The sequence below is a fragment of the Heliangelus exortis genome, chromosome 22 (genome assembly GCF_036169615.1).
Source record: "Heliangelus exortis chromosome 22, bHelExo1.hap1, whole genome shotgun sequence".
NCBI classification, from domain to species: Eukaryota; Metazoa; Chordata; class Aves; order Apodiformes; family Trochilidae; genus Heliangelus; species Heliangelus exortis.
In genome coordinates, this window is record NC_092443.1 from 2,650,557 (window position 1) to 2,675,369 (window position 24,813).

General features: G+C 47.1%; 1 protein-coding gene across 4 annotated transcripts in view; it reads right to left on the reverse strand.

Moving 5' to 3' along the window:
- Positions 1-5,356: 5,356 nt before the first annotated feature.
- FUBP3 (far upstream element binding protein 3) overlaps positions 5,357-24,813 on the reverse strand; it is a 37,917-nt gene continuing 18,460 nt past the window's right edge. For 3 of the 4 annotated variants that reach the window (XM_071766665.1, XM_071766664.1, XM_071766663.1), the window contains 12 exons: positions 24,290-24,452; positions 23,154-23,252; positions 21,050-21,154; positions 20,567-20,669; positions 19,803-19,903; positions 18,521-18,662; positions 13,708-13,868; positions 12,753-12,826; positions 12,179-12,255; positions 8,724-8,795; positions 7,925-8,052; positions 5,357-6,848 (listed from right to left, as the gene is read on the reverse strand). In XM_071766665.1, coding sequence (XP_071622766.1) covers positions 6,840-6,848; positions 7,925-8,052; positions 8,724-8,795; positions 12,179-12,255; positions 12,753-12,826; positions 13,708-13,868; positions 18,521-18,662; positions 19,803-19,903; positions 20,567-20,669; positions 21,050-21,154; positions 23,154-23,252; positions 24,290-24,452 — 1,234 coding nt within the window. In that variant the 3' untranslated portion in view covers positions 5,357-6,839. The remainder of the gene's footprint in view (positions 6,849-7,924; positions 8,053-8,723; positions 8,796-12,178; positions 12,256-12,752; positions 12,827-13,707; positions 13,869-18,520; positions 18,663-19,802; positions 19,904-20,566; positions 20,670-21,049; positions 21,155-23,153; positions 23,253-24,289; positions 24,453-24,813) is intronic. The other variant, XM_071766666.1, reaches the window with a different exon arrangement.

A 24,813-nucleotide genomic window follows, 5' to 3' on the forward strand; every position in this document is an offset into this window, starting at 1 on the left:
TCCGAGCAGGAGGCGTGGGGGGACGAGGTGATGCTTGCGGAAAAGCCCGGGGGCCCAGGGGGCTGCCTGCCCCCCGCCCCAGCTCAGGCCTCGCCATAGGGCGAGACCCCCACCCCTCTTCCCCCACCTGCAGCACCCTTGCCCCATAGCGTGACAATGGGGACACAGGTGGCATGGGGCACCGAGCAGGGGTCCCCTGGGGTGCACCCCTTGCTCTGAGGCGATCCCCAGAGCCCCCCGACACAGGGCACGGGCAGCGGTGCGGGGGATGCGCTGCCACCTCCCCAGGGGCAAAAAGAGGGACGTTGGCTGCCCCCAGAGTGCCACATCCACGGGATGGATCCGAATGGGGTTCCTCCTCCAAACAGAACATTGCAGAACTGTCCCTGCTCTCTTCCCGGGGAGCAGGAGGGAGGTTTTGGGGTGCCCCTGAGCGGTGCCAGCCCCTCGGCAGGAGGCGGTGGTGCAGTGAAGCTCTGACCCTCCCAGCGAGGGCTCAGGCACAGAGCTGCAGCCCCTCGGAACCAGGCCGGCTGATTGCACTGTTTAGAAAAGGAGCTTTAGGGCATTATTTGCCTCCATTTCACTCTGCGGGAGACCGCGGAGCCGAGCAGAGATGCTGAGTGCTCTCCCCTCCGCTCTCGCTCCTTTTCTTGGCTTTTTTTTTTCCCCCTTCCTTTTTAAAATTTTTTTAGTAGTAGTATCTCCCGCATTATTTTGGCCACGGCAAACAAAAGCAAACAGGAGAGGGGAAAAAAAACCAAAACCAAACACCTTCCCAGCTGTGTCCGAATGTTTTCACCGGGCTGAGGCAGCCTCGGAACAAAACGTGATCGTGGCAAATGGCACCGGCAGCTCCTCGGCTGCCTCCCGGGCACCGTGGCTCGGCCAGCTGGGCCAGTGGCCCTTGGCATCTGGATGCCAGAGCCCCCAGCAGCATCAGCACCCTGGCAGCCCCAGCTGAGCTGCTGGGAAAAACGGAGTGGAAAAAAAAAACTCACTGTGGATTTTCTGCCCACGGCCAAATGTGTTGGTTGGGGGTGAAGGAGGCTTTGGGGGGCGGGGGGGTGGGTTTTGCTCCTCAAAAAGAGATGCTCCCAGGGGTCCTGGTGAGGCCAGGGCCAGGCTGTGGGGCCAGGCACAGCTCCAGCTTGCTTGCCCTCAGCCCCGTGGTCAGGCTGGATGGCAAAGGTGCTCCCTTTAGAGGGTCCTCTAAAGGGATTGAGGTGGGATTCAGACGGCAGAGACAGGAAGATCTCTGCACCTTTTCCTCCCACTCTGCCAGTGCCTTGGGCCTGGAGCAGTTGCATCCCACCACCATCTCTCCTCTGTCCCCCCACCACTGAGATCCACACCAGAGACTGCACGGAGACACCAGCTTGAAGAGGGCCAGTGCCCAGGGCAGGGCGAGCTGCCCAAGGAAAAATGGGGCACCTGGGAGCCCCACTGCTCCCTCCCACCCCTCTCTTTGCTCCCACTGCGATGGGAGGATTGCAGGAGCTGACCTCAGGACAGATCCAGATCCGAGCATCCAGCTACAGCATCCCTGGCTCATGGCTGGGCAGTGTCCCCAAGGCCAGGGGACAAGGGGAGTGAGGACCCCAGGTCCTCTGGAGGAGGAGGGGTGCAGGGATGGGTGCTGGGAACGGGGCTGCCCCGCAGGTAGGTGACCCCAGCCTAAGGGATGTGAAGGGGGAAGATGATCCCTCCCCCCCCCCTCGCTGTTCCTGCCCTTTTTTCGGCCCTATTCTTTCCAAAACAAACAGAGCAGTGGCCTCTGCCTCCCCGTGCACCGGTTCCATGGCAGCAAAGTTTAATATTCCCCGGTGAATGCCCCAAACACGGAGCCCTCACCGGGGCAGAGCAGAGCCCGGGGGCGGCTCGCACAGAGGGAGGGACCCTCTAATCCCGGCCGGGCCCGCGGCACCTGCACCCCGGCCCGGCCGGGATTAAAGAGGAGCCAGCCGGCCCCTGAGAAGATCAGAGGCTTCTTTAGAGTGGCCTTGAAATAGGATTTCCTCAAGTGATAAGGGGGAAGAAAATATATATTGGAGGGGGAGGTGGGGGGCTGTTGGTACCTGCCCCCACCTCAACCCCAGAGATGCTCTTTTGGGTCGTCTGCCTTGAACCCGGTGCCCCAGGCCTGGAGGGAGGTGGCAGGGGGAACCTGGGCACCCACAGCCCTGTCTGTCTTGTCCCAGGGGTGGCTGCTCCCTTGTCACCAGCCCCTTCCATCCCCAGCACCCACTGAGGTGTCACCAAGATGAGGACAGGGGCTCCGTGCCCACTGCCCTTGGCTCCTCTGGCCAAGAGACCAGGGAGCTGTGGCTGTTTCTGCTCATCATCACATCACCTAACTCTGGTTTCTGCTGATTTCCAGCATGAAAAGTTGTGGAAAATTCCCTTTATGCCTTTTCCAGGCTTAAAAAAAGCAGAGAAATGCCTCATCTGCTTCAGGCACCCTGCACCACTGCTATTCACAGCAAATCCAGAGGAAAAAAAAAAAAACCTCCAGACCAGCCAAATGAAAGCTAAACAGCTGCTGATGTGGAATAAAACACTCGTGTCCTGCTTGGCAGCATACAACAAAACCTCTGTCTGCAGAGGAACAACCTGACACCACGAGATCCCAAATCCTCACCCCACACCACAGCCCCCCCACGAGTCAGACAAACCAAGTGGGGCTGCAGAAGGAGCAGGGGCACAGGTGGGACCTCAGCATCATCCACATCGTGGCAAAAAGCTCCACGTTAATTACCACAAACTCCCCCTCTGACCACCCCACCCCATCTCCCACCCAGCTTACTGTAAATACATTGTTGTTCCAATGCAATTAAATATTTAATACTTGGAGAAGGAAAAAAAAAAAAAAAAGTCCCATGTCTGCTTGTCTCTTTCAATAACGATTTTGATTTAACTCACAAAGTCCATAATGTACTTCATTCTGAAATCGTGTACAATTAAACCAAGTATTTTAGACTTATTGTAGACCTTAAAAGTCTCCTCTTTGCTTCTAAAATAGCCTTTTCCTGGTCAGGCAGACCCGAGACAGAGCACAGGAGGGCATCATCAGGGTGATTGTGAGCCCAGAGAAATGCTTCAGTGATGTTTTGTTTTTTTTTTTTTCAGGCTGCTGCTCAGAAATGGTTTGCAGAAGGACTGCAGTGAATTTCTACTTACCACTAAAATCTCTGTGCCCAAAGAGCCAGGCAGGTCCTGGGCAGTGCCAGGGGACATGAAGCTGAGATGCTGGTGCCACCCCAAATGTGCTGCTGGATGTGGATCCTGTGGTGGATTCATATGGGGGGGAGAGAGAAACCATCGTGTGCCTGAGCCCTGAGGAAAGGGATTGTGCTTGAAGGAAAAAACCCATGGTTTGTAGAAAACAGGAAAGAGCAGGAGCCAAGCAGCCAGGGCTGGGGATGTCCCCCCACAGCACTCACCTGGGATGGCCTCGAATTCCTCTTCCTCCATCCCCAAACTTTGGGCTCCAGGGGTTGGATGTTTCCCTGTGGGAGGTCCCCAGCCAGCCCAGGACTGACACCCAGGCACAGCCTTGTGTTGGGAGCTGCTCCCTTGAGAGGAGGAAAAGTTTGGGATGAAGCTGTGCTGTCCCCACCACTGCTCATGGACCCCACAATTCCAAACCTGTCCCATGTGTTGGTTCCTGCTTGGTGCCTTTGGGATCATTTTCTGTCCATTTTCTGTCTGAGCAGCAGACGAACCCTCCCTGCCCCCAAAACCTTGTGGTTTAATCCACTTGGTTTGGGGATTAAACTCATCCAGAGACTCAGCTCCTCTCTTGGAGGCCACAAACTTGGTTTGAAGGCACCACAGCAACACCTGAACCAGGAGACACAAGGAGCTGCCTCCAGCCCCAGGGTGGGGTGAACAGGCAGACCCTGGGGTGGGATTGACCATCACTCCATCCCTCAGATCCAGGATCTGAGCTGGAATGGGGTTTGGAAGAAGCCAGAGGTCACCAACTCCTCCAGAGGTTCCAAGGTATTTCTTCACCTTCTACCCTGGCCCCTCTCCAACCCCTGGTGGACTCACAACAGAAAGAAGTGGAATGGTTGCAGCCCCTCAGGCAGCAGTAATGGAAAAACTGCTGAAGTTGGGAACATTTCAAGCACTTCAGCCTTCCAGGGCACCAGACTGCTGCTGAAAACCCAGCTTTGCAGGCACCATCTTAATGACAGGCCAAATTTCAAAGGCTTGCAAACTATTTCTTCTGCTGCCCCACCCCCTCAATAAAAGGTTGCATCAGAAAAGAGATATTTCCATAATTTATAGTATGGGTATTTCACTGGGGAGACTCACTAATCTGTACTTACAGATACATTTAAGAAAATGCATCCTCCCACCATCCCGGGCCATTTACGACTATTGGCACAATCTGTAATACTCAGTCTTCAATTAAGGGACACCTTAGGGTTCATTATCACACAATTGCTCCCTGTGAACCATGCCAAATGCTGTTTTGGCACAGAGCTTGGAAGATGAATTAGAAGGAAGTCTTCTCGGTAATGCCCGCTCCCAATTCCCATCAGCAGCCTTTATGCCCTCCTCTAGCCATTTTTTTTTTTTTTTTTTTTTTTTTTCCCCCTCTCCCCTCTTTCCAAGTGGCTTTTACTATCCCATCTTTCAATGTCTCTCTTGATTCTCTGGAGGTATATTTAGAGATGCTACATCTCTTTTTCTTCCGGCTCTCAACATCCCCTCCCACTCCCTGCCCTGCAGATGGGATCTTCTCCCCTCCCTCCCCCTCCCCTGCAAACCCCTCCAGCCCGCTGGGGAGAGGTGGACGGAGCTATTTTAGGTTGGAGGAGCACAAAACTCAACATTTTACAAAAAAAAAAAAAAAAGAGCAGCTAGAAGGGGGTGGGCACCACCAAACTTGGCCTGGCTGTGACTTAAAAGGAAGCCCAAGGGATGAGGATGCCCAAGAGCCCTGTCCCCTGCATCCTTCTCCCCCTTCCAGGGCCAGGGAGAGCAAATCCTGGGTGGATTTATCAGCAAATAAAATGTTGTGGAAGAGCAAGGAGCTCAGGGTATTAAAACTGGGGGACCTTCACCTCACCTCCTCAAGCAGCAACCAAACATCCCTGTGGCTGGAGATCCACGTCCCTCTGGCTTGCAGGAAACTTCCTCAGAGCAGCTCCTCAGTGTGGGAATCCTCTGCCACGAGATGCTCTGCTGTGCCACGAGTGGAGTGGCACCAGAAATTAAGCCTCAAGTTGGGAGAAATCATCATCCCCAGCTCCTGGGGGGGACACGGTGTGAGCAGGAATGGGAGAGGAGCCCGGGGGGCTGTGGGGGGGAGAGGGAGGAAAGGGAGCAAAACCAGACTGGAAATACTTCACCCACAAGACACCTTGTGGAAATTTTATTATATAGAGTGTAAAATGCAACTGTCAGTCAAATAAAAAGAACACTTTTTCTTTTTTTAAACACCATGCTCAACATTATCCAATCGAGTTCGTATTTTCTTTTTTTTTTTTATAGTTAGACATTTCAAGCATAAGGAAAAAAAAAATAAGGAAAGAACCCAAGAACAGTAACTTCAGTACATTTCAAAACGGAATGTCCTGCAGGGCAATTAAAAATGCAAGAAAAAATAGCTTCAATTCCGTTTTTTCCTTTAAAAATACACTGTTATCTGTACAAGAAACACTACAGTAAACATTGGAAATCATATTATCCCTTTTATTAAATCAAAATTATTTAGCATACTGTGGTTAATACTAGATTCATTTATTTCTCTAGGTAATTTGACAAATATTAGATAAGAAAATATTTAAAAGAAATGAAAAAGCAAAAAACACCTTGGAATTAAAAAATAGTTACTACCTTTTATATGGTTTTTATGTTCCACAGTGTTTGTTAAAGGTACTAATAGCAGATTCATTTTAATATTAAAAATAACAGTATTTATATTTCTGAGAGCATAGAAGAAAGTTTTTCTTTTTTTTTTTTGTTTTTTTTTTTTTTTTAAACAGCTTGGAGGTCTTAGATACATAAATGCAACTAGCAATGGAGACATGAAAAATGTATTGCTAAAAAAATTAACACGTTTTTATATTACCCCTTTAGACTCTAGAAATTATACAAACCCTACAAAATGCCCCCCCACCCATAACTTGTCTGACAGCAAAACAGAAACTGTCTCAATACAGAATTCACATAATTAATTACAATACATATCATAGTTCAGTTTTTAAAAAATGCAATAAAATCAAAAGACAGCCAAGATACAAGAAATTAGAAGTAAAACATTTAATGAATTTACATATTTAAGAATATTTAAATACTGTTTAAAATTTTTTTTTCTTTTTAGGATTTGTTACATACCACCTAAGACTTCCAAGCCACTCTTTCTGTTGCAACAGAAAAGATCGAAAATTAAAAAGGAAAAAAAAAAAAACAACACACAAAAAACCCACATGTTGAAATGTCACAGCTCTGGGGTGCATTTTGGTGCCTGCAAATTCTCTGGCTTCTCTCCAAAAAGAATCCCGGAGTTTGGTTTGTTTTTTTTTTTTTAATTTTTTTTTGCTTTTTCGCTTTTTTTTTTTCTTTTTTTTTCTTTTTTTTTTTTTTTTTTTACAAATTTGGAAACAAAATTACCAGCATGTCCATAAGTTTAGTACATTACTAATTGTTCCTGATTCTTAGAAAAGTTCAGTATAGATTATCCTACAACTAGTGTTTCACAAACAAACAGAAAAGTCTTCATCAAAAGGTTGCAAATCTAGAAACCTCTGTTACAAAAAGGTTTGCTGCCACAATGATTCCAAGGGAGGACAAAAAAAAAAAATTGCCACGAGGACCTTGTTCTACTGCTCCTAAAATGAAAGAGAATGAGGGAAAAAATAGGGAAAGTTACTCAGCAGCAATAAATTCTTCAAACTCTCCTCCCCTGACACAGACAGATCCCCGATTCCCCGTTCCTGCCAGGCAGGACAGACCCCAAACGATGCTCTTGGAGAGCTCTAAAGCCTGCTCTGCCTCAGCTCTCCTGCCAGGATTTCGTGCCTCTCACTGAACAAGATCTCTCTTCTCTGGAGGGCCAGACTTTGAGAGAGGAATGAAGAGAAACTCCCTTTTATCCCTCCTTTTAGGTCACACTTGGCCGGCGCCCGCGGCAAGCGGCGGTTCCCGGAGAGCGCGGAGGCTGCGAAGGACGGGGCTCCCCCGAGCAGCCTAAGGCCACTCCAGCTTCTCCCAGGAATCAAGAGCAAAAACATGATTCCCTGAGGAATCTGATCCTGCTAAGGTGTGCTCTGCACAGTTTGCTTTTTTTTTCCCCCCCCCCCCAAAATATTCCAGACATTCAACGTTGCAAATCTGGCGCTCAGGAAAGTGCTGCGGGTACAGAGATGAATCCCACGCAGCCTCCGGTGCTCTGAGGGACAGGTGAGGCACAGCTTCACATGGCTGCAGGTTAATCCAGATTATTTTTCAACAGTTTTCTGCTCCCTTTCAGGACAGGGGTGCACAGCTCCTGTCCTAGCACAAAGCTTCCACGAGAGACGGCAAAGCCTTCACGCGCGGTCTCAGACTGCACCGTGTCCCAGCGCTGGGCTACCTCCCCAGCCTGGCTACAGCATTCCTTTTACTTTATTCACCAAAGCCACAAAACTGCCTGGGAATTACAAGGAAAGGCTCCCAGAAAAAAAAAAAAAAAACTCTCAATCCTCTCCCTCAAAAAAAAATCACTCACTCCGTTGAGGGAAATGATACTGAAACGACAGGACAGGGAGCGGGGAGCGATCTCTCGCTTCTGTGGTCACATCCTCACAAAAATGTCTCCCTGCTTTGCCACGTGAACCCAAAGCAGAGTCTCCACACCAGGGTGAGGCCAAGGCACCCAATTTCCCAAGGGAAAGAGCAGTGGGATTCAGGGAACACAGATACAAACCTGGCTGTGGGCCTGAGCCTGCCCTAGTGTCTGCCCGTAGTAGGCAGCCTGCTGTCTGTAATACTCTGCCCAAGCCATCGTGTAGTCGGGCTGGGAACTTGCCTGAGAAGCAGCACTGGCAGCATGACCTGGAGGGAAAAAAAGGGAGAAAAGGGAGAAATGAGCAAATCAGTAATCCAAACCCAGGCTTAGGATCTCCTTTTGTGAAGCTTAAAGAGGAGACAGCCCCCATCCAACAGCTGCAGAGATCTGAAAGAGCGGCACCGGGTTTGGCTGCCACGGGACAGGCTTGGAGCTGGCTTGCAAGTGACAGACCTACAGCAGAATGAAAAAGAGACTGTTCCCATGGCTGCAGGGACACTTCCACCCTTCAGCCTCAGCCCCAAGGCTCCAGCAGCACAGTGACAAATGCAAATCCTGAGGTTGGCATCCTGTGCTTCTTTACGGAGTGGAGGAGCCAGGCCTGTGCTGTCCCACGCGAGCAGCACTCCCCTGCCCTCTCATCAGCCCAGGCTGAGAGGTTTGTGCTGGCACCAACTCGTGCTCTGCACTCTCTCCCCCCCTGGGCAGGGACTGGGGCTGTGGTTGAGTGGGAGAAGCTCTCCCAAGGCACGACAGCAGACAGCACAACCCAGAGCTTTCAGGTTTTCACACACACCATCACCAGAGGAGAGGACCAAAGGGCTTTTGTAGAGGGAGTGGAAGCTAATGATGGCAGGGGCTGGAGATGTAAGTCACCAGATTAGAGTTAACTCTGTAACAAGAGCTGATTCATCTCCAAGAGCCCTGTTTCACTCACTCTGTTTTTTGAAATACTCCTCCCATGCTTTGCTGTAATCAGGATGGCTGTTCTGCTGCTGGCTCTGTTGGCCTGTGCAAAGATGACAACAAGGGGCACGTCAATGTGGAACAGGTGACAATTTCCAGCCAGTCACCACCTACCCTAGACAGGCCCTGGATCTACCTCAGTTGCCCAGACTTCAGACTTCACCTTTTTACAGTGTGGGGAAAAGCTCCAGTGCCTGATCTCATCTCACCTCCTAAAGGGCACTAAGCCCCATCTCTCCCCTGCTGGGACTGCTTCAAGACAAAGCCCCTGGGCTGGGAGCTGCTCAGTTTGCAGATCAAGCATCCCAGGAGGTCAGGTTACTCCTACCTAGCACAGGTTGGAAGGTTCAAAGCCCTGACAGAACTGAGACCTGTCACCTTGACTTCCAGCCATGAAGCTGCCAAGGAAACAGTCGTGTTGTGTGTCACCTCACTTGGTTTTCAGGGTTCTGCATCCTTCACCTTCTCTCTCACCAGCAGAGCAGGTCTGAAGGAGCCCTGGTGGGCAGTCTCTCTGTACAGCATGCCCTGAGCAACCCACCTGCCCCAGCACAGCTCCAAGCAGCCAAACTGCAGCCTCAGGGCTGAAGGGACCCAAGATCTGGGCACCAAGTCCAAGCCAGTTCCACCTACACCAACCGGAGAGGCACCCAAACCCCTCTCCTACACTGCACGGAGAAAAACAGTGTCAACACTTGGACTGAGAGCACCCACAGACCTCAAAGCCTTGGTCTTCACCTGGCACACAACCCCTGTCTTTGAAGCACTGAGACACCTTCAATCCAGCACATCAAGGTGAGTCCAGACAGCTGGGTGCAGGGGTGGGATGCCCACACCTCCCTTAGAGCAAAGATCCCCCATGCAGAAAAGGTAAAAAAAAAAACACTGAACAGAAAACACAGCAATTAATAAAGTGCAGAGAGAGGCAGGCACTGAGAGAGCCTGAGTGCTGAGCACAGACAGGGACAGCAAGCAAGGACAGGGAGATGCTGGAGGAGAGCCCTTCCCAACCCCTGCCCCACCACGCTGGCTGGAGGGGGCTTTGAAGTGGGGGGAAGGGGGAAAATAATACACTGCAAGTGTGAAGTGGGTGGAGGGAACAGGGCAGCAGTGTCCTGTCCAGGGGCATAAAAGAGGGTTAAAAGACTTGACCAACGCTACAAGTCAGGACCTTTTCTGGCAGAGGTCAAGGCTGCCTCAACTGTCCACCTGCTAATGCCAACAAAGGACCTCCTTCAATGCCTTTTCTTCCAGGAGAATTACAGTCGGCAGCAGGCTGAAAGGACACGCAGCTAACTGTGTTTCACAGCAAAATGTTTCCCCAGCCAGTTAATTTATTTAAGATGGGGGAAGTCATTAAAATCTCAATACATGTGTAGGGGGTGGGGGTCTGCCCCTCCTCCCACAAGGAGGGCACTCTGGAGCCTGTCCCTGGGAAGGCAGCTCAGGGGACACGGCCGTGGCTCTCTGACAGCCACCAAATGGGCTGCAGCACCCAGGGAAAGGGACCTTTCACAAGGATGTTTCCAAAATAAAGTGCAAAAGCACCAGTATTTACCTGGTTTCTTATATTAATCCTCCCAGGCCTTGAACTCCACCTGGCCTGACTGGGATCTGCAGCAGGAGAAAGGGGGGAAGGCTGCTCAAAGCACAGAGTTGTCTTGTCTGTCCTCTCTCCTTAACAAAGCTGTGTGCCTGGCTATGAAGAGGAACACCAAGGATCCTAAACTAGAGAGCCAACATTTTCCATCAAGATCACCAGCAGAAATAAACCAGCTGTCCCCAAATCGTGGCCTTGTGGCACTAAACCCATAGAGGGGAAGGATAATGGCAAGGGAGGATGCTTCACTCTCACTACTCAGGGCATGTGAAGGGTCTGTGCATCTTACACCAAGCTCCAAAGCCAGGAGGTGTCAGCTTCAGACACAACTGTATGTCAGGAGAGGGTTCAAATAACAATTTTTCCTGTAAAACAAGCCAATGGGGAAAATACTCTTCTTTGGGACCACACTATTTTAACCCTGCACAAAAAAAAAAAAAAGTTCTTTCATGCCCACTGTTGCATTTTGCTCTCCTGAAAATACAACTTTTGACCTTCTTTAAGTCCCAAGAGCTCAAAAGGAAAGTCACAATTTTTTCAAACTGTAATTGCTGAGGAGCAGGACTCTTCCAGAGGCATTTTTTTGAGTTTAACACACACTTCCTATGCCAAGTTCCTATGTCCAACTTCAGCACACATTTTAGAAGTCCACTAAATTAACAATACAGCATTGAGGATTTCCAAAATTCATATCTGCACAATTTCAGACATTAAAATGTGATTTGTGTTACAGGGAATCACAAATGCAATTGCAGGCACTGCTCCTCCAACATCTCCTCTACTTCAGGCACCCACAGGAGTGGGATTTTATACTGGAGTTAAATAATCTACTTCATTGCTAAAACAGCCTCAGTACTGAAAAGAATTTGCTATTAAACCCCTTTAAAATTACCCCCAAATACACACACACACTTTTTGGTGATCAGGTTTAGTTTTCCCAAGACCAGGCATTTAAAAAACCCTCTTATTTCCTGAAAAAATGTAATTGAAAAGTGTCTGTTGGACTTTCCTGCCATCACATGAGCTCTGAGATTACCAAGCAGACTCAATCAGCTCTGTTTAGGGCAAACCACTACTCTGGCTGGTGAGGACACAGTTGCCCATCTCACCACTGGCATTTGCTACTGCAATTATTTCCCCAAAGGGGGACAGCCCTTTCCAACCTGCAGAATTTTGACTAAACAAGGTTTTAGGAAGAAATGACACCTTGAATCTTAAAGAATAGCACTCAGCCTGACTTGGTACTGGAGGCTTGAACTGGAAAGCCCAGCAGCAGTGATGATCCTGGATCAGTTTCTGAACTCATGCTGCTCATTTTCAGCACCTTTTTCCCCAGTCTTCCCATCAGACTGGGAGCTGAGCAGTGAGAAGAGGTCATAAGGAATATTTAAAAAAGAAAATAAGCAAGAACTGATAAGGTCAAGAACAAAGAGATGGGAGGGCTCTCCACCAGAGAGGGTGTGTCTGGCAGGGGGAAGTGAGGTTGGGAAGTGCTCACCTGGAGACTCCTGGCAGAAGAGAAGCTACTGTAAGAATATTTTTTGTTGGGGAGCAACAGACAGCAAGGACCACATTCTTACACCAAGGGAGCAGAAACAGGCAGTAAGCAGTAAAGTGCACCAAAAGCATTCCAGTTTTCAATGGACTTCAGCTTATTTTGACCTCAAACATCATTACCACACCTCCACACACCTCTTCTGCTCGAGAAAGTCATTTTGCTGGTGTCATCCAAGCAGCCTCATGGATGAACCTGTGCTTTGCAGGCACAAAGCAGCAATTGCCAAGGGAACAAGAGCCCTTCTGCAGCCCAGGTCCTAAACACTTACTTGGGACTTGCTGTCCAGGTTGCTGCCACGTCTGGTAGGTACTGCCCCAACCCTGCGTCATGAAGGCCTGAGGACCACTGCAGAGGACAAAAAGACATGCTGAGGGAGGCAATAAAACCCTTGCCAGGCCATATACCTGATACTGCCTAGAGAAACTGCTACTTAGAGTCAGGAACTGCTGAGCAAACAGGTTAACACAGGGACAACAAGATACCCTAAGCAGGAGTGACTGCCAACTGCCTCGATACTGGTCTGTTCAGGAAGCTGAGATGAAGACCCCTCAGACAGAGCAGCACTTTCTGTGCTCTGTGCAGCTGAGGTTTCTTTCCATGCTCTCACTGCACTACAAGCAGGAATTTTGGAGATGTCAGTACCTACCTGGCTTATAATTTAATAGCTAAAATTCTTCCTGCAGTCAAACTTAGAGGTTTCATCTCGCCTGCCTCTGATCGTTTCATCTTTAAAAGGCTCCACTTAATGCTTCACTCCTTCTGGGCCTTCCACCCTTTTCCCAAAACTTTTATAGCTCCCAGCCATCCCCACAGCCCATCCCTGAGGAGATGGAGACACTTACTTTTGATGAGGTGTTGCAGGTGCTTGGCTGAATGGGCTTTGACCAAATCCTCCAGGTCCACCCATGCTGGTACCCTGTCACAGAACCCACAAATATTTAATGGCAGCTCTAAGCACAGGGTGGACACAACTAATACCAGGAGTAAGAAAGGAGAGAAGGCAGCCTGGGACATGTTCCACTAAACCCCAGCACCTGAAAGAAGTGACTGATTCTCCAAGGATGAAGTTCTCAGGACTTTCAGCACACTGAAGGAGCCCAGCATCAAAAGACACTCTGGTCAGCCCCCAAAGGGACAGATGGGACTACAACACAGCTGGAAGTTTTCCTTAAAATAGCTTGGATCCTGAAGTTGGTATCAAGCCTTCTCTTCTCAGGCAATTCAGCACAAAGGTTGCTTTACCACACACCACTTCAGTATTTGCTGGACTTTCTTTTACCCAAGTCTCCCCTTTCAGTAGGGCTCCAGCCTGACATTATTAAGCTTCAATACCACAGCACTGCATTAAGTGGGAGATAAAAGTCATCCTGGATTTACTGGAGCAAGGTGTTGAGTGTTACTTTCAGGATGATGATGCCAGGGCTGTGTCATTCTCAGGCAGTGACACTATTGTCTTCCCTTCACAAAAAAAAAAAAAAAAAAAAAATCTCCTTTGACAGCCTTCTCACACTTTATTATTGCTGTTTTTCCCTCTCATATAGCTGCACACTACCCTTGGTTATGTCAGCCAGCAGTCAGATCTTTCTGAGACCACAGCAAAAATTAGTCCAATGGATTCTGGAGGGCCATCAAAGTTCAAGACAGCAGCTAACAGGCAAGTGGTTTTGAAGCTAAATAAAGTAAGGGTTTATATTCTGTGCCATCCTCTAAGTCCAGGCCTACAGGTTCCCAGGAGTGAAAACAACACATCAGAAAGAAAGAGAGAGAGAGAGCAAGATCAACAGAGATGGAACTTACACCAACTTTCTCATCTATGAGATGTCTAGCAAGTTCAATTTGTTGGGGAACTCCCCTGATTGTGAATATTCGTACTCCAGGGTCTGTGTTTGGGGGTGGGTTTCTCTGGAGCTCCACATGGGCTCCTGACTGCTGATTTATGCTCTTGATGTTCTCCCCACCTGAAAAAAACAAAAACCAAGACATAAAGAAGGGATATTCAGCATCTCTTTCCATAAAAGTATGTCAAAGTCAGGTTCAGTTATGGAATATGGTTTCAAGAACCTTCTTCATGCCTCAAGGGAGGCAGGATGGGGATGGCAATAGTGTAACTGAGCTCATGGTGCTTCTTGCAGCCCCCTCATAAGCATGACCCAACACTGTGAGCTATTACAGAGCTTTCTGGGGTCATGGGTGATGCTGTTTTAAGGATACACACAGTCCCCCTGTGTCCACACTGCCAGGCTCCCAACAAAATGCAGCATGACCAAGGCACACTTGGACAAAACAGATGCAAGACTGTGCTGACTGAGCTCTGGTGGTTTCAAATCCACAACAACCAAGTCACCTGCAACTCAAACCTCCTTTTTCTTCCTTCCATCATGCTTTTTTTCCCCACCACTACCCATTTCATCCCACAAAAACCCACCAGCCACATACCTTGCACCTTCAAAACACAGCCCAAGTTCTCTGACAACCACGTGTGCTGCTCAACACCTCCTTCCCCTTCAAGAAACCTCTGCTGCCTGCCCTGCCCACTCACACCAGTGTCCCAGCCCTCCACACAACTGCAGCAGCACAGAATTCCAGGCAGTTTTCTGCTGTTTCAGAGTTAGCTGTGAATGCAGTGAACAACATCTGGCTAGTTTTCCATCTGGACCCACCAGAGCACAGGAGAGTTTGGAGCAGGATGCATCAGGGCCAGCCAAAGCAGATCTGATTTCCTGCAGACCTGCAAGCTCCTGGTCTCTTAATGAAATTTGCTTAACAAAAGCCCCAGCCAATGTTACAATGGTTCAATTCTTCTTTTGGAAACCTCACACAACTTACAGACCAGCTCCACTCAACTGGAGAAATTAAAGGGTGCAGGGAAAGGAAGGGGTTTTACAGCTTTTAAATCCCAAAACAAAAATCACCAGCCAAAAAGGACACAGAGCAAGCAGGAAAGAGAGCAAAGGAAACTAACCAGAGATTTTTGTTTGCTTTTAATTAAAGTGTCCAAAAATAATCTCCTCAATTTCACTTCCATTTCCATCTCTATACATCCAGCACAACTTCAAAACAAACTGTGGATGTTGCAGACACTTGTTCATTTCATTGTAATGGGCTCGTGACCTTTTTAACATTTTAAAGCCTTCTTGGGGAAGGGAGGAGGAAAAGTTGCCAAAGGGCAATTAACTCTTTCTAAATGAATTTTTGAAGATGCATTTAACAATAGATAATCGTGTCACATCCCTGGGCAGACAACAGGGATTGTACTGTGCAGCCAAAAGCCAAGCCACTTATTTTCAGTCAAGCATGGGAAAGCAGTAACATGAAGTTTCAAAACAAGAAGGTTTTTTTTGTTTTTTTTTTTTTAATGTAATGCTTTTGTCTGCTGCAGACTTGTCTGAAGCTCTGTTTCTTTAATATTGAGGTAAGATCTGTATGAACAGCCACTTCACCAGCTTCACAAAAACCTAGGAACTTTCCAGCCAACCCACTTTGGATCATGAAGGAGTGGGAGAAATTCTGGAGTGGGTGGACAGAGGCATAACCCCAGGCTGCTACTTGCACAGCAGACCTAGGTTTTTCTTTCCAAAAGGGGATTAAAAGTTGGAAGCAGCCTCATCAAACTAGAAGTGGGAAGAATATAGATTTAAAATCATTTCCCAACTTAGCTTTCAGCACTAAGCTGGTAGCTGATGGGGCTGTTTCCTCATCATCTCTCCCCTAGACCACATTTATTGCAGGATCAAGCCAGTTGGCCCTCCAGGTTTGGCCAGAGGCTTCGAATTTCCACTCCTGTACCAGCACTTGGAGCCTTTCTCCTCCTTATCCTCTCGTTGGTACATCCCAAAGTGCTCCCTCCCATCCAAACTCTCCCAATTCTGCCTCCAGAGCAGGCAGTTCCCCCAGGGTGCTGCCTGGTGCTGGAAGGAGTTCATCTTCCCCCATAATGAGGTGACCTGCTTGGCACATGGTGGCTGTCTATAGACTCATTCAGCAGCCCAGCTCCATTCTTCTACCTGATGGGGGGCAGAAGTGATCCAAGAGTGGCCCCCCAGCTGGACGTGAAATCGTAAAGCAATTAATCAAAGCTGCTAAAAGGCAGAGCTGACAAGAGCCAGGCTGGCCACGTTATCTGTCAATATTGCTGTATTTATCATGGAAATCCAGTGGGGGCCCAGCCAGGCTGTGGTTTGTTTCCAAGCACCACCAAACAGAGAAAGCACTTGACATGTGTATGGTGCTGGACTCCACCCTTCCTCCAGTCTTGCAGAAAAGAAAAGCTGCACCTACCCACCCTCTAGAGGGAAAAAACCAGCACAGGATTTGCAGGGAGCAGAGAACTTTTTACCAGCTTGTGCTGCCAAGCTGAGAAGTGATGCCCAGGAGAAAAGAGCCCTGTGCCTTCTCTCACGTATGCTGCAGAACTTGAGATGAGAAATTTCCTCGTTTCCCTCTTTTCCACCTTCTCAAATGGAAAGAGCTGGAAGCACAGCAGCAGTTACCTGGTCACATCACAGACATTACACCCCAGGGGGCACCAAGGTACCCAGGGCTTGGTGGTAGCCTCAGAGAGGAAGCTCTGTGTGCTCAGAGAACACCAACAGCCAAGTCCTGTACTACAGGGGAGGGAAAAAAAAAAAAAAAACAAAAAAGGGGACTGGAAAATGCACAAAGAATAAAAAGGGGGAGCAAACAATTTATCACTGTTAAAAAAATTCCCACTAACATCCTTTCACCCCTCCACTGCCCCACAGGAAGAGGAAATAAAAATTGGGTGTCTTGCATCAAAATACAAGGAGTGTAGCAGTTCCTCCAACCCTGAAGCAGGCCCCAAAAGGCAACACTACAGCCATCACTCACTTGACAAAAATGAAGGCTGCAATAGACTAAGAGCACAGGCACTGTAAGAACACCAATTACAAGGGGGTATTACAAAGCTACAAGCACTCAAATCACCATACAACTAGTAATTAGTCACTCCAGAAAGCTTCTGATCTGGCTGGGTAAGAATCCTTCTTTTGCTGTTGTGGAAACAAAGGTAAAAGGCTCCCCCTCACCCCCACAGAGCCTGTGCCAGGCTTTGCACTTGACTGCTAGGACATCCAACTCTGCTACCTGCATTTATCTTTTCAGCACACAGAGCTCTGCAGTCACAAATGCTCCACTTCAGTGCACTGCTGAACAACAAGTGACCTTTTCTGATCCTTTATTAAGGCTGACTAATGGATACAGCAATAAACTTTCACTGTAATTTGATTTTTCCATACATAGAACTCTCACTTGCGGGCTTAAAATTTGCTTTGCTTCATTTTTATTTTTATTTTTTTTCCCAACTGGACTTTTCAGTGAGATCAAGTACAATCACTCTGCAATTTCTGCATGATGGGGAGGAGCAGGTGTTTTTTTCATCTTGGAAAAAGTTTTCAGGTTTGTGAACAGGTTTATGGCAAAGAACAGCAGCTGAAAACGATTGCAGATACACAGCAGACTTTCCAGTGTCCATACCTGTGTTTCTTGCCATCCAACAAAGCAGGAGCTCAGGGTGCTGCAGGGGCCAGAGATGTGGAAGGGAAGAAGTGAGGTGCAGCAGGGTTGTGCTGCAGGGCACATGTGTCACCATGAGCTCAGTGCTGCCTGGCAGGATGGCAGGAAACTCAATGCCACTGAACCATGGCACAATGCCCTCGAGTCTGCTGCAGCTCCTCTGCTCCTGCTCTATTCACCTCACCTCTGCTGAGACTAAAAGCCAACTGTGATTACTTAAATACTAGTTAAGGCACATGTCACTCTTTCTGAAATAATCAGATAGATAAATTAAATCCAACTCCTTTGATATGTCAGTATTAACTCAGAAGGATGGCAACTATTGGGAGAGACTGAGCTCTTCTATTCCTGGCTCCAAGTGCTGCCAGTACCTGCTGTGCAGCTTATGTTCTATGTCAAACTGAGACTGCTGCTGATGCTCTGCTTTCAGAACTCTCCTGGAGTTGTACTGGTTCTTGAGAGCAACACCAGGTGACCCCTTTGTCCATCTCTTTCACATGGAGGGATTCAAGGCAGTCACGGGGCCTCTCTGGCAGGGAACACCTGAGCAAGATGAGGTGCACAGCCTGTGCTGTGACACAAACTCAGGTAGAAACCCTGCTGCTTCACTGGATTCAACAGACACTTCACTTTCATAGCTGGAAGCAGCTTCTGTTATTACCACATTCAGAGCCCTTCCATTTTATCACATGGCACTCACAGAAATCCAACCCGATGAAATGACTGCTCTGCTTGTCCCTGATAAACTGTCCTTAGAATGAATTCTCTATAAAAAGAATCCACAAATGAACCTGCCTTTTCTCAGCCAGCTGCTTGTTATAACAAGCTTACTTGACAGCTCTGCATGAAGAGCCTCTCTTACATATTGTGAACAAGGGCCTGGAGAGTACAATTATGAGTGAGAGCACCACAAAGAAACAACCACAAACGCTTACAGCTTATTCCTATGCTGCATTCACCAGCCACTAAATACCTGCAATTACAGAAAACTCCAAAGCCTCACTGTCAGGCAGCAAGAACACAACCATCCTGAGAGAGAAAGATTTCAAGCTTGAGCATTTAGAGACAGCAGACCCACCTTTGCCTATAACAAGACCACACTTGTCAGCTGGCACGGTGTAGGTTATCTCCTGCATGCCCCCAGGGGTTCCAACACTCCAGTCCCCACGGCCACGACCTCTTCCTCTGGTGACAGCCAAACTTCCAAAGCCATCTCTTTCCTTGGAAGGCAAAAGAATTGGCATCAATGGGTTTTTTTGCTGGCCCCTTGCATGTTAAAAATCAAATAAAGCAAGGTAAGGTAAACTGCATCGTAATCGATGGCACCGAATTAAGATATTCTTGGACTTCAGTTTCACATTCAAGATTTTGAAGCACTTTAAAGAAATGCCAAGTAATGTAGGTTATGGTTAACATCCTGACTCAGGAAGATATTTATAGTTTTTAAATGCATGCCTTTATATCTGCTGAAATAAACCTATAAACAAGCATCAACTACTAAAGGACTTTCAGTCTGTGATAAGGACTTTTCCTTAGAGCAACCAACAGATCTTGGCACTGACACACACAAAAGTTTCTTCCAAACCCTTTCAAGTGTCATTCTTTAAAGACCTGCTGGAATTACTCAGCTGAAATGCACATTTTCCAAAACTTCCAAAGGAAGCTTTCAAGCTCAAAAACACTTAGAGGACGTAACTATTTTGGGAAACTGATTTCTCCAAAAGCAAAAGCCATGGGCAGTCAGAGACCTTGAAATTTAAGAAGATTATTTTAAAAATTCTGACATCAAGCATTCAAACCAGATTTCTGGGCATGAAGAGATATCATGGCCTACTCAATGGAGAAATCATGCTCAGGTACCTTGTCTGGAGTGGTCTAACATCTTTTCTCATAATCCAATAATAAAAGGGAATATACAAGCTCCTTCATGAGTCTGCCCTACTACTTCACCCATCTTTGTACTACTTATTATGTTGGTGTCTTTGAGTGCAGTGACCACATCTGTGAGCACTCATTGCCTTCCCCTGCCTCCCACAGCCACCAGATCAGAGGACTGGAGGCTGAAGAGGAGGCAGCACTAAGCACTGCTAATGCTCTGCTGCCTGAGTGTTGAGCCTCCAGGCACTTTCTCACAGTCCTGCTGGACTCCATTCCATCAGGTCACCATTTCCCAACAAAAAAGCACAAATTAGAAAAACACAAAGCCAGCAGTTCTGTCCTGGGCAGCAGCATGAATGGCCTACCAGAGGGAAAATTTAATGCTGTTGTTCTTCAGGTGGCAGCATCCAGCCAGCCAGCTGCTTTTATGCAGACCACATTCCCAGAAAATCACTTTCCTCCCAAAAGCCTCCAGAACTCACCTGTGCTGTCAGAATGAGCTCACTGATGATGTGTGCTGCATGTTGACACCTATCAGGAAGCCCCATGACCTGTGCCACTCGTTCAGAACTAATCCCATCATCTGTGAAGAGAGGTGGCAAAGAGGAAATTAAAAGGAGAAAACATCCACCCAACAGCCAACAAAAGCTTCCTTCCAGCACCATCACTGCCAGCAGCATTTTCTCATAACACCACAAGAGCTACCTCTTCATCTTCAGCCCCTCTTCTATGGACTGAAGGAAGACAAAACCCAAACCACGTTGTAGAAGAAACAACATTCAAAAGGCAACACTGTCAAATGCCAAAGAGCCATGAAAGAGACTGATGTAATTTTAAGAGGACAAAGGCAGCTTTGATAGGTGATCAGACAGCCAAGGACCCAGAGAAAGTTACTTAGAATTAATCAACTCCTGATCCCCAAAGGCTTTAATGTCCTGAAGGAGAATTCTTTAACAGGAAATAAATGGTTTTTTTGTTACTGTTATTTCTTATCCATGTAATTACCATTCAAGACATGACTGTTGTGACATCTAATGTTGGCAAATGAGGCATATATAATCTTACTCTCTGAAAAACAAAGTTGGCAAGGAAGCAGCACATCATACTTAAACAGGTTGCAGAAAGAGACACAATGCACCTTTACATTAGGAAAGCCCAGCTGCTGTGACCTCAGAGCAGATTCACTTCAGCAATCCCAAACTGGAACTCTGAGCAGAAAGTAGCAGCTCTCCATCCTCACACAAACCTGGTTTAAATTGAATCCTAACTCCAGCATCATTCTGAATCTTTTTGATCATTTCTCCATTTCTTCCTATCACAATTCCAACAGCAAACCTGGGCACAGAGACCTGATGGGAAAGGCAAAGCAGTATGAAAGCTCAGAGAACTAGACTGAATTCCTCTGATTTTACAAGGAGGTGCTCTTAGCTATGAGGACAGGCCATGTTGAGCAGCTCCAGCCTACAGAACCATATCCCTTTAAAAAAAAAAAAAACAAAAAAACCAAAACCAAACACGTGGCCACAAATTCCTTCCCCACTAAATCAACTCTGTGCTACAAGAATGCAGCACAATTAGGAAAGTGCCAGCTGGGAGTCCAGGAGAACTCCTCCTTCTCTGCAGCACAACACGATGCATTTAAAAAGAAGCTTACAGGTTATATATGATGACTTCCACCCACTACCCATCCCCCAGGGAGGTTAGCAGAGTACTTGTGAAGAAAACATACCTCTATGCTGCCTCCTCCCATTCTAGAACTGAAATCATTGCGTACGCCTCGGAAGTCTGCCTGATCTTTCTCTCGGATGATCTCCAGTACCATTTCCCTTGCTTGCTACATGGGGAAAGAAGTTACAGTTAGCTTAAAAGGCTCCTGCTTGCCATCTTGGAGTTTGGGCCTCAATGGTGGCTGACAGTCAGGCAAAAAGAGAGCTCCACCTCCACAGCATTTCTGATTTAGAATTTCTTTCGCCAAAGTCATCGGAGATCCGTTCTGGATGGCATCTTCCACGTCTGACAAAACCTGCCAAGTGTGCAAGGTGGCAGTTTCTTGTGTGCCATTGCTCCCTTCCATCTTTAGAAAGGCCCCTTAACTTTTAAAATACCTGATTTCTAAATTTTGTTGCTGTAGGTTGGTTTTTAAATTAAAGGAAAGCCCTTTCCTACTAGGCATGACTAAACCAGTAGAGTAAGGTGGAATCTGTGGTTGCACAGCAGAGAGCATGTCCATGAAGAGCTGGAGAGCAGGTAACCACCAATGCAGGTGGGCAGGAGTGAGCTTATGGACACTCAGAAAAGTTAAGCCCAAATCTGAAGCACTGCACCAAGACAATTTCTGAGAGAAATGAGTATTTCCTACCTATTTGCAGCCCTCAAGGCCATTCATGAGCGTGCACGTAGCCCAGATAGTAGAAGTGTACCTTGGAAATAAGCCAACAGCAGCCACCATTGAAAAGGAGCCTACGTATCAAAACCAAAGCCTTTGTTTCTATATATTACCAGTCAAGCTTTCACCATTTGGATTCTGTTTCCAAGTTTGAGGGACACTGGTGAATCTGACTCCTTTCACATTTTTACGTATTTTCCGTGCCCCCCCGTGGTATTTTTTACAGAAGGAAATGACTCCAGACATTGCAGAGATGCCAAGACAGAAATAAGGGCAACAGAGAGATATCACAGGAATTTTAGAGAGTTAAAAAACACTGGTGCAGCATCCAGAGAATCCCACCAAACCCAAGGATTCATCGAGCTGCTTAAATGCTTTCTGTGCATGCTCAGCTTTTCTAAGTGCCTCAGAGATCTTCCAGCCTACACAGGTTCCACAATTGCTTGGCATGGTTTATGCCACGGGAGATGTGACAACAGCAAATCTTGCAAGACAGGAGAAGCCACCTGGGAAGCAGCAGCACTTAAAAGTATGATTCAGTTAAAAGTAGGAAGACTGCCTTTAAACTCCTCTTTGCATATCTCTGCGTCCACAGTGAGTATAAAGAATTCTGAGAAATAAAAGCACCCCATATTTAAATCTAAAAACCCACTTGCAAAAAAGAGATTTGAAGAATAAAACCCAAACATACTACTCCTGAGCAACATTGCTGCAGCAATTTTTGAGTAGGGAGATCCTGTGAACACAGAACCATTTTTATTAGAGACAGGAATGCTAAGCTAGACTTAAGTACTTAGCAAGGCATGAAAAGCACTTGCTGAGAAATGGAACATGCCACAGCTCAACTTTAATTCTTGAATTCAAGCACTCCCATCATGCTGCAATCTTCCAGTCTCTGGCTGTTCATGGGTTTTTGCTTTGAACCGCAGGTAGGGACCCATCTGTAGCACCCTGACACAAGGAGACTGAGGTACTGAAATTAAGCAAACCCCTTGGTTTCAGGAGTTGTCATGGGATATTTATTTTTTAATTACCTGCGTCAGTTGGCTGTCTGAGATAAAGAACCTTCCACAAAACTTTCTTAAGTGAGTGGCTAAGATAGCCACTAAGAACCCATTTGCTGAAGTAAGATGCAGCTTGGATTTTTGCTTCACAGACTGGAAAGCATTTCAAAGCTCCTTTTCTCCAAACCCTCCTCCTCAGCTCTTCTCCTACCCACATCCAGTACCTCCATGAAGTGAGAGCTCCTCCATTATGCTGTAAACAAGCCAACACTTGCTAGTCTGGCATTTTAACTTCCTCAACTCAAACTTCAACCATTCAGAACAAACCCAGCAAGGATCATCACATTTCCAGTCGGCTTCAACCCCATTAGAAGCTCAGAAATATGCTGAAGTTTTAAATTTCTCCTCAGTTCTCTAGGCAACTGCTTACTTTTGTTACATACCTGTACTTTAAATGCATCTCCAGTAATACGGAGAGGTTTATCTGCTCCAGTGGGCAATGGACCATCCTGGATCATAATCATTTTCACCCCTGTTCGCTCCTGAAGAAAAAGCACAGAGCACTTTGCTAAGCAGAGCCCCTAAAACCAGGGCCTATATTTCGGTCACTAAACATTATGCAGGTCAAATCAGCAGCTTTAGGAAGGCTACTTTAGCTCTTCACAGGTAGTTACAGCAAAAATTCAGTAATAATCCTAGAGTGTAAAGACTGCCAGAAAGTGTGCTCCTCACGAAGTTCTCAAAGAGCTGAAGCCTTTGCAAAAAAGACAACTCCTCTTCCTCAACCACTGATTTTTCATCCCTTTCCAAAATCTGCAGCTGACTGAATATAGTAATTATGCAATGACCACCCCTAAAACGATTGGATGACAGAGGCTTAATCAGGGCACTCAAAAAGCTGCATTTTTGTCCTAGGTGCTTTTCCGAAACCCTCCATTCTTCAAAAAACTCTCGTGCCAGATGGAGAAACAAAGAATGTCGAGGAACACAGATTCATCCATGACACAACACTTTTAATTAGAAAGGATCAGGATGAGGAAAAAAATGGAAGAGACACCCCAGCTTTACCACAGAGCAGCCACAAAAAAAGCACCACACCACTCTACAACATGGCTGGCACTAAAAACTCCTGCAGCAGCAGACTAGAGATAGTCTTCTCCTGGCTCTAAGGGTCCCCTCCTAAACAGCACCAAACATTTAGATAACCAAACGTTATCTAAAGCACACAAGGATTTATTATTTTATTTTTTTTTTCCCCAAAGTTCTGCTCAACCTCACTACAGCACCAAACATTTAGATAACCAAACGTTATCTAAAGCACACAAGGATTTATTATTTTATTTTTTTTTCCCCCCCCAAAGTTCTGCTCAACCTCACTACAGGTGTAGCTGGGGCCGAACCGGTTCCTCTTTTAACACGAGATCGGATTTGAGTCCAGCTCCCCGAAGGCAGAAGAACAATCCCTGCTGTGGAAGTTGAAGAGCATTTTAGGCTCTCCATTTCAGCACACACTCCTGTTGAGCTAGAGAAGCTGCAGTAGGGAAGAGAGAGAGCCCTGAAGGGAATGCATCTTGCGCACCTGCAACTGCTTTATTGTTTCACCTCCTTTGCCGATGACAAGACCCACTTTGGATGCCGGGATCAAAATCTCCTGGATGGTACTGTTGCCATCAACATCGTTGTGAAACCCAGGTCCGTTCCGACAGCGATCTACAATCTGCCCCAGAAGCCGTTTTGCTTGTCTTGGGAAAAGAATCGAGGGAAAGAACCATTAGACAACAATGCTCCCACGTCACCCAGAGAGCAGGAACCGGCAGAATGGGAAGCGATCGGGGAGAGGAGAAGAAGTGAAGAGATGAAGGGAACCAGAGTTAGCACGATGTTTGCTTGCTTTTTCTTTTTTTTAAAAAAAAAAAAAAAACAACCCCAAAACTCTGATGTATATCTCCCCCTGTCGTGTTTACTTGTAAGCAGCCTGATTTTTTTGAAAGGGGAAGAGAGAAGGAAGAGCAGCAGCATGCTCTGACCTCTTCTGAAGTTCAAGAGAACACTTTGGGGTGCTCATTTTGCATGAAGATGCTCTGTGTTCTAAACTTTAATACA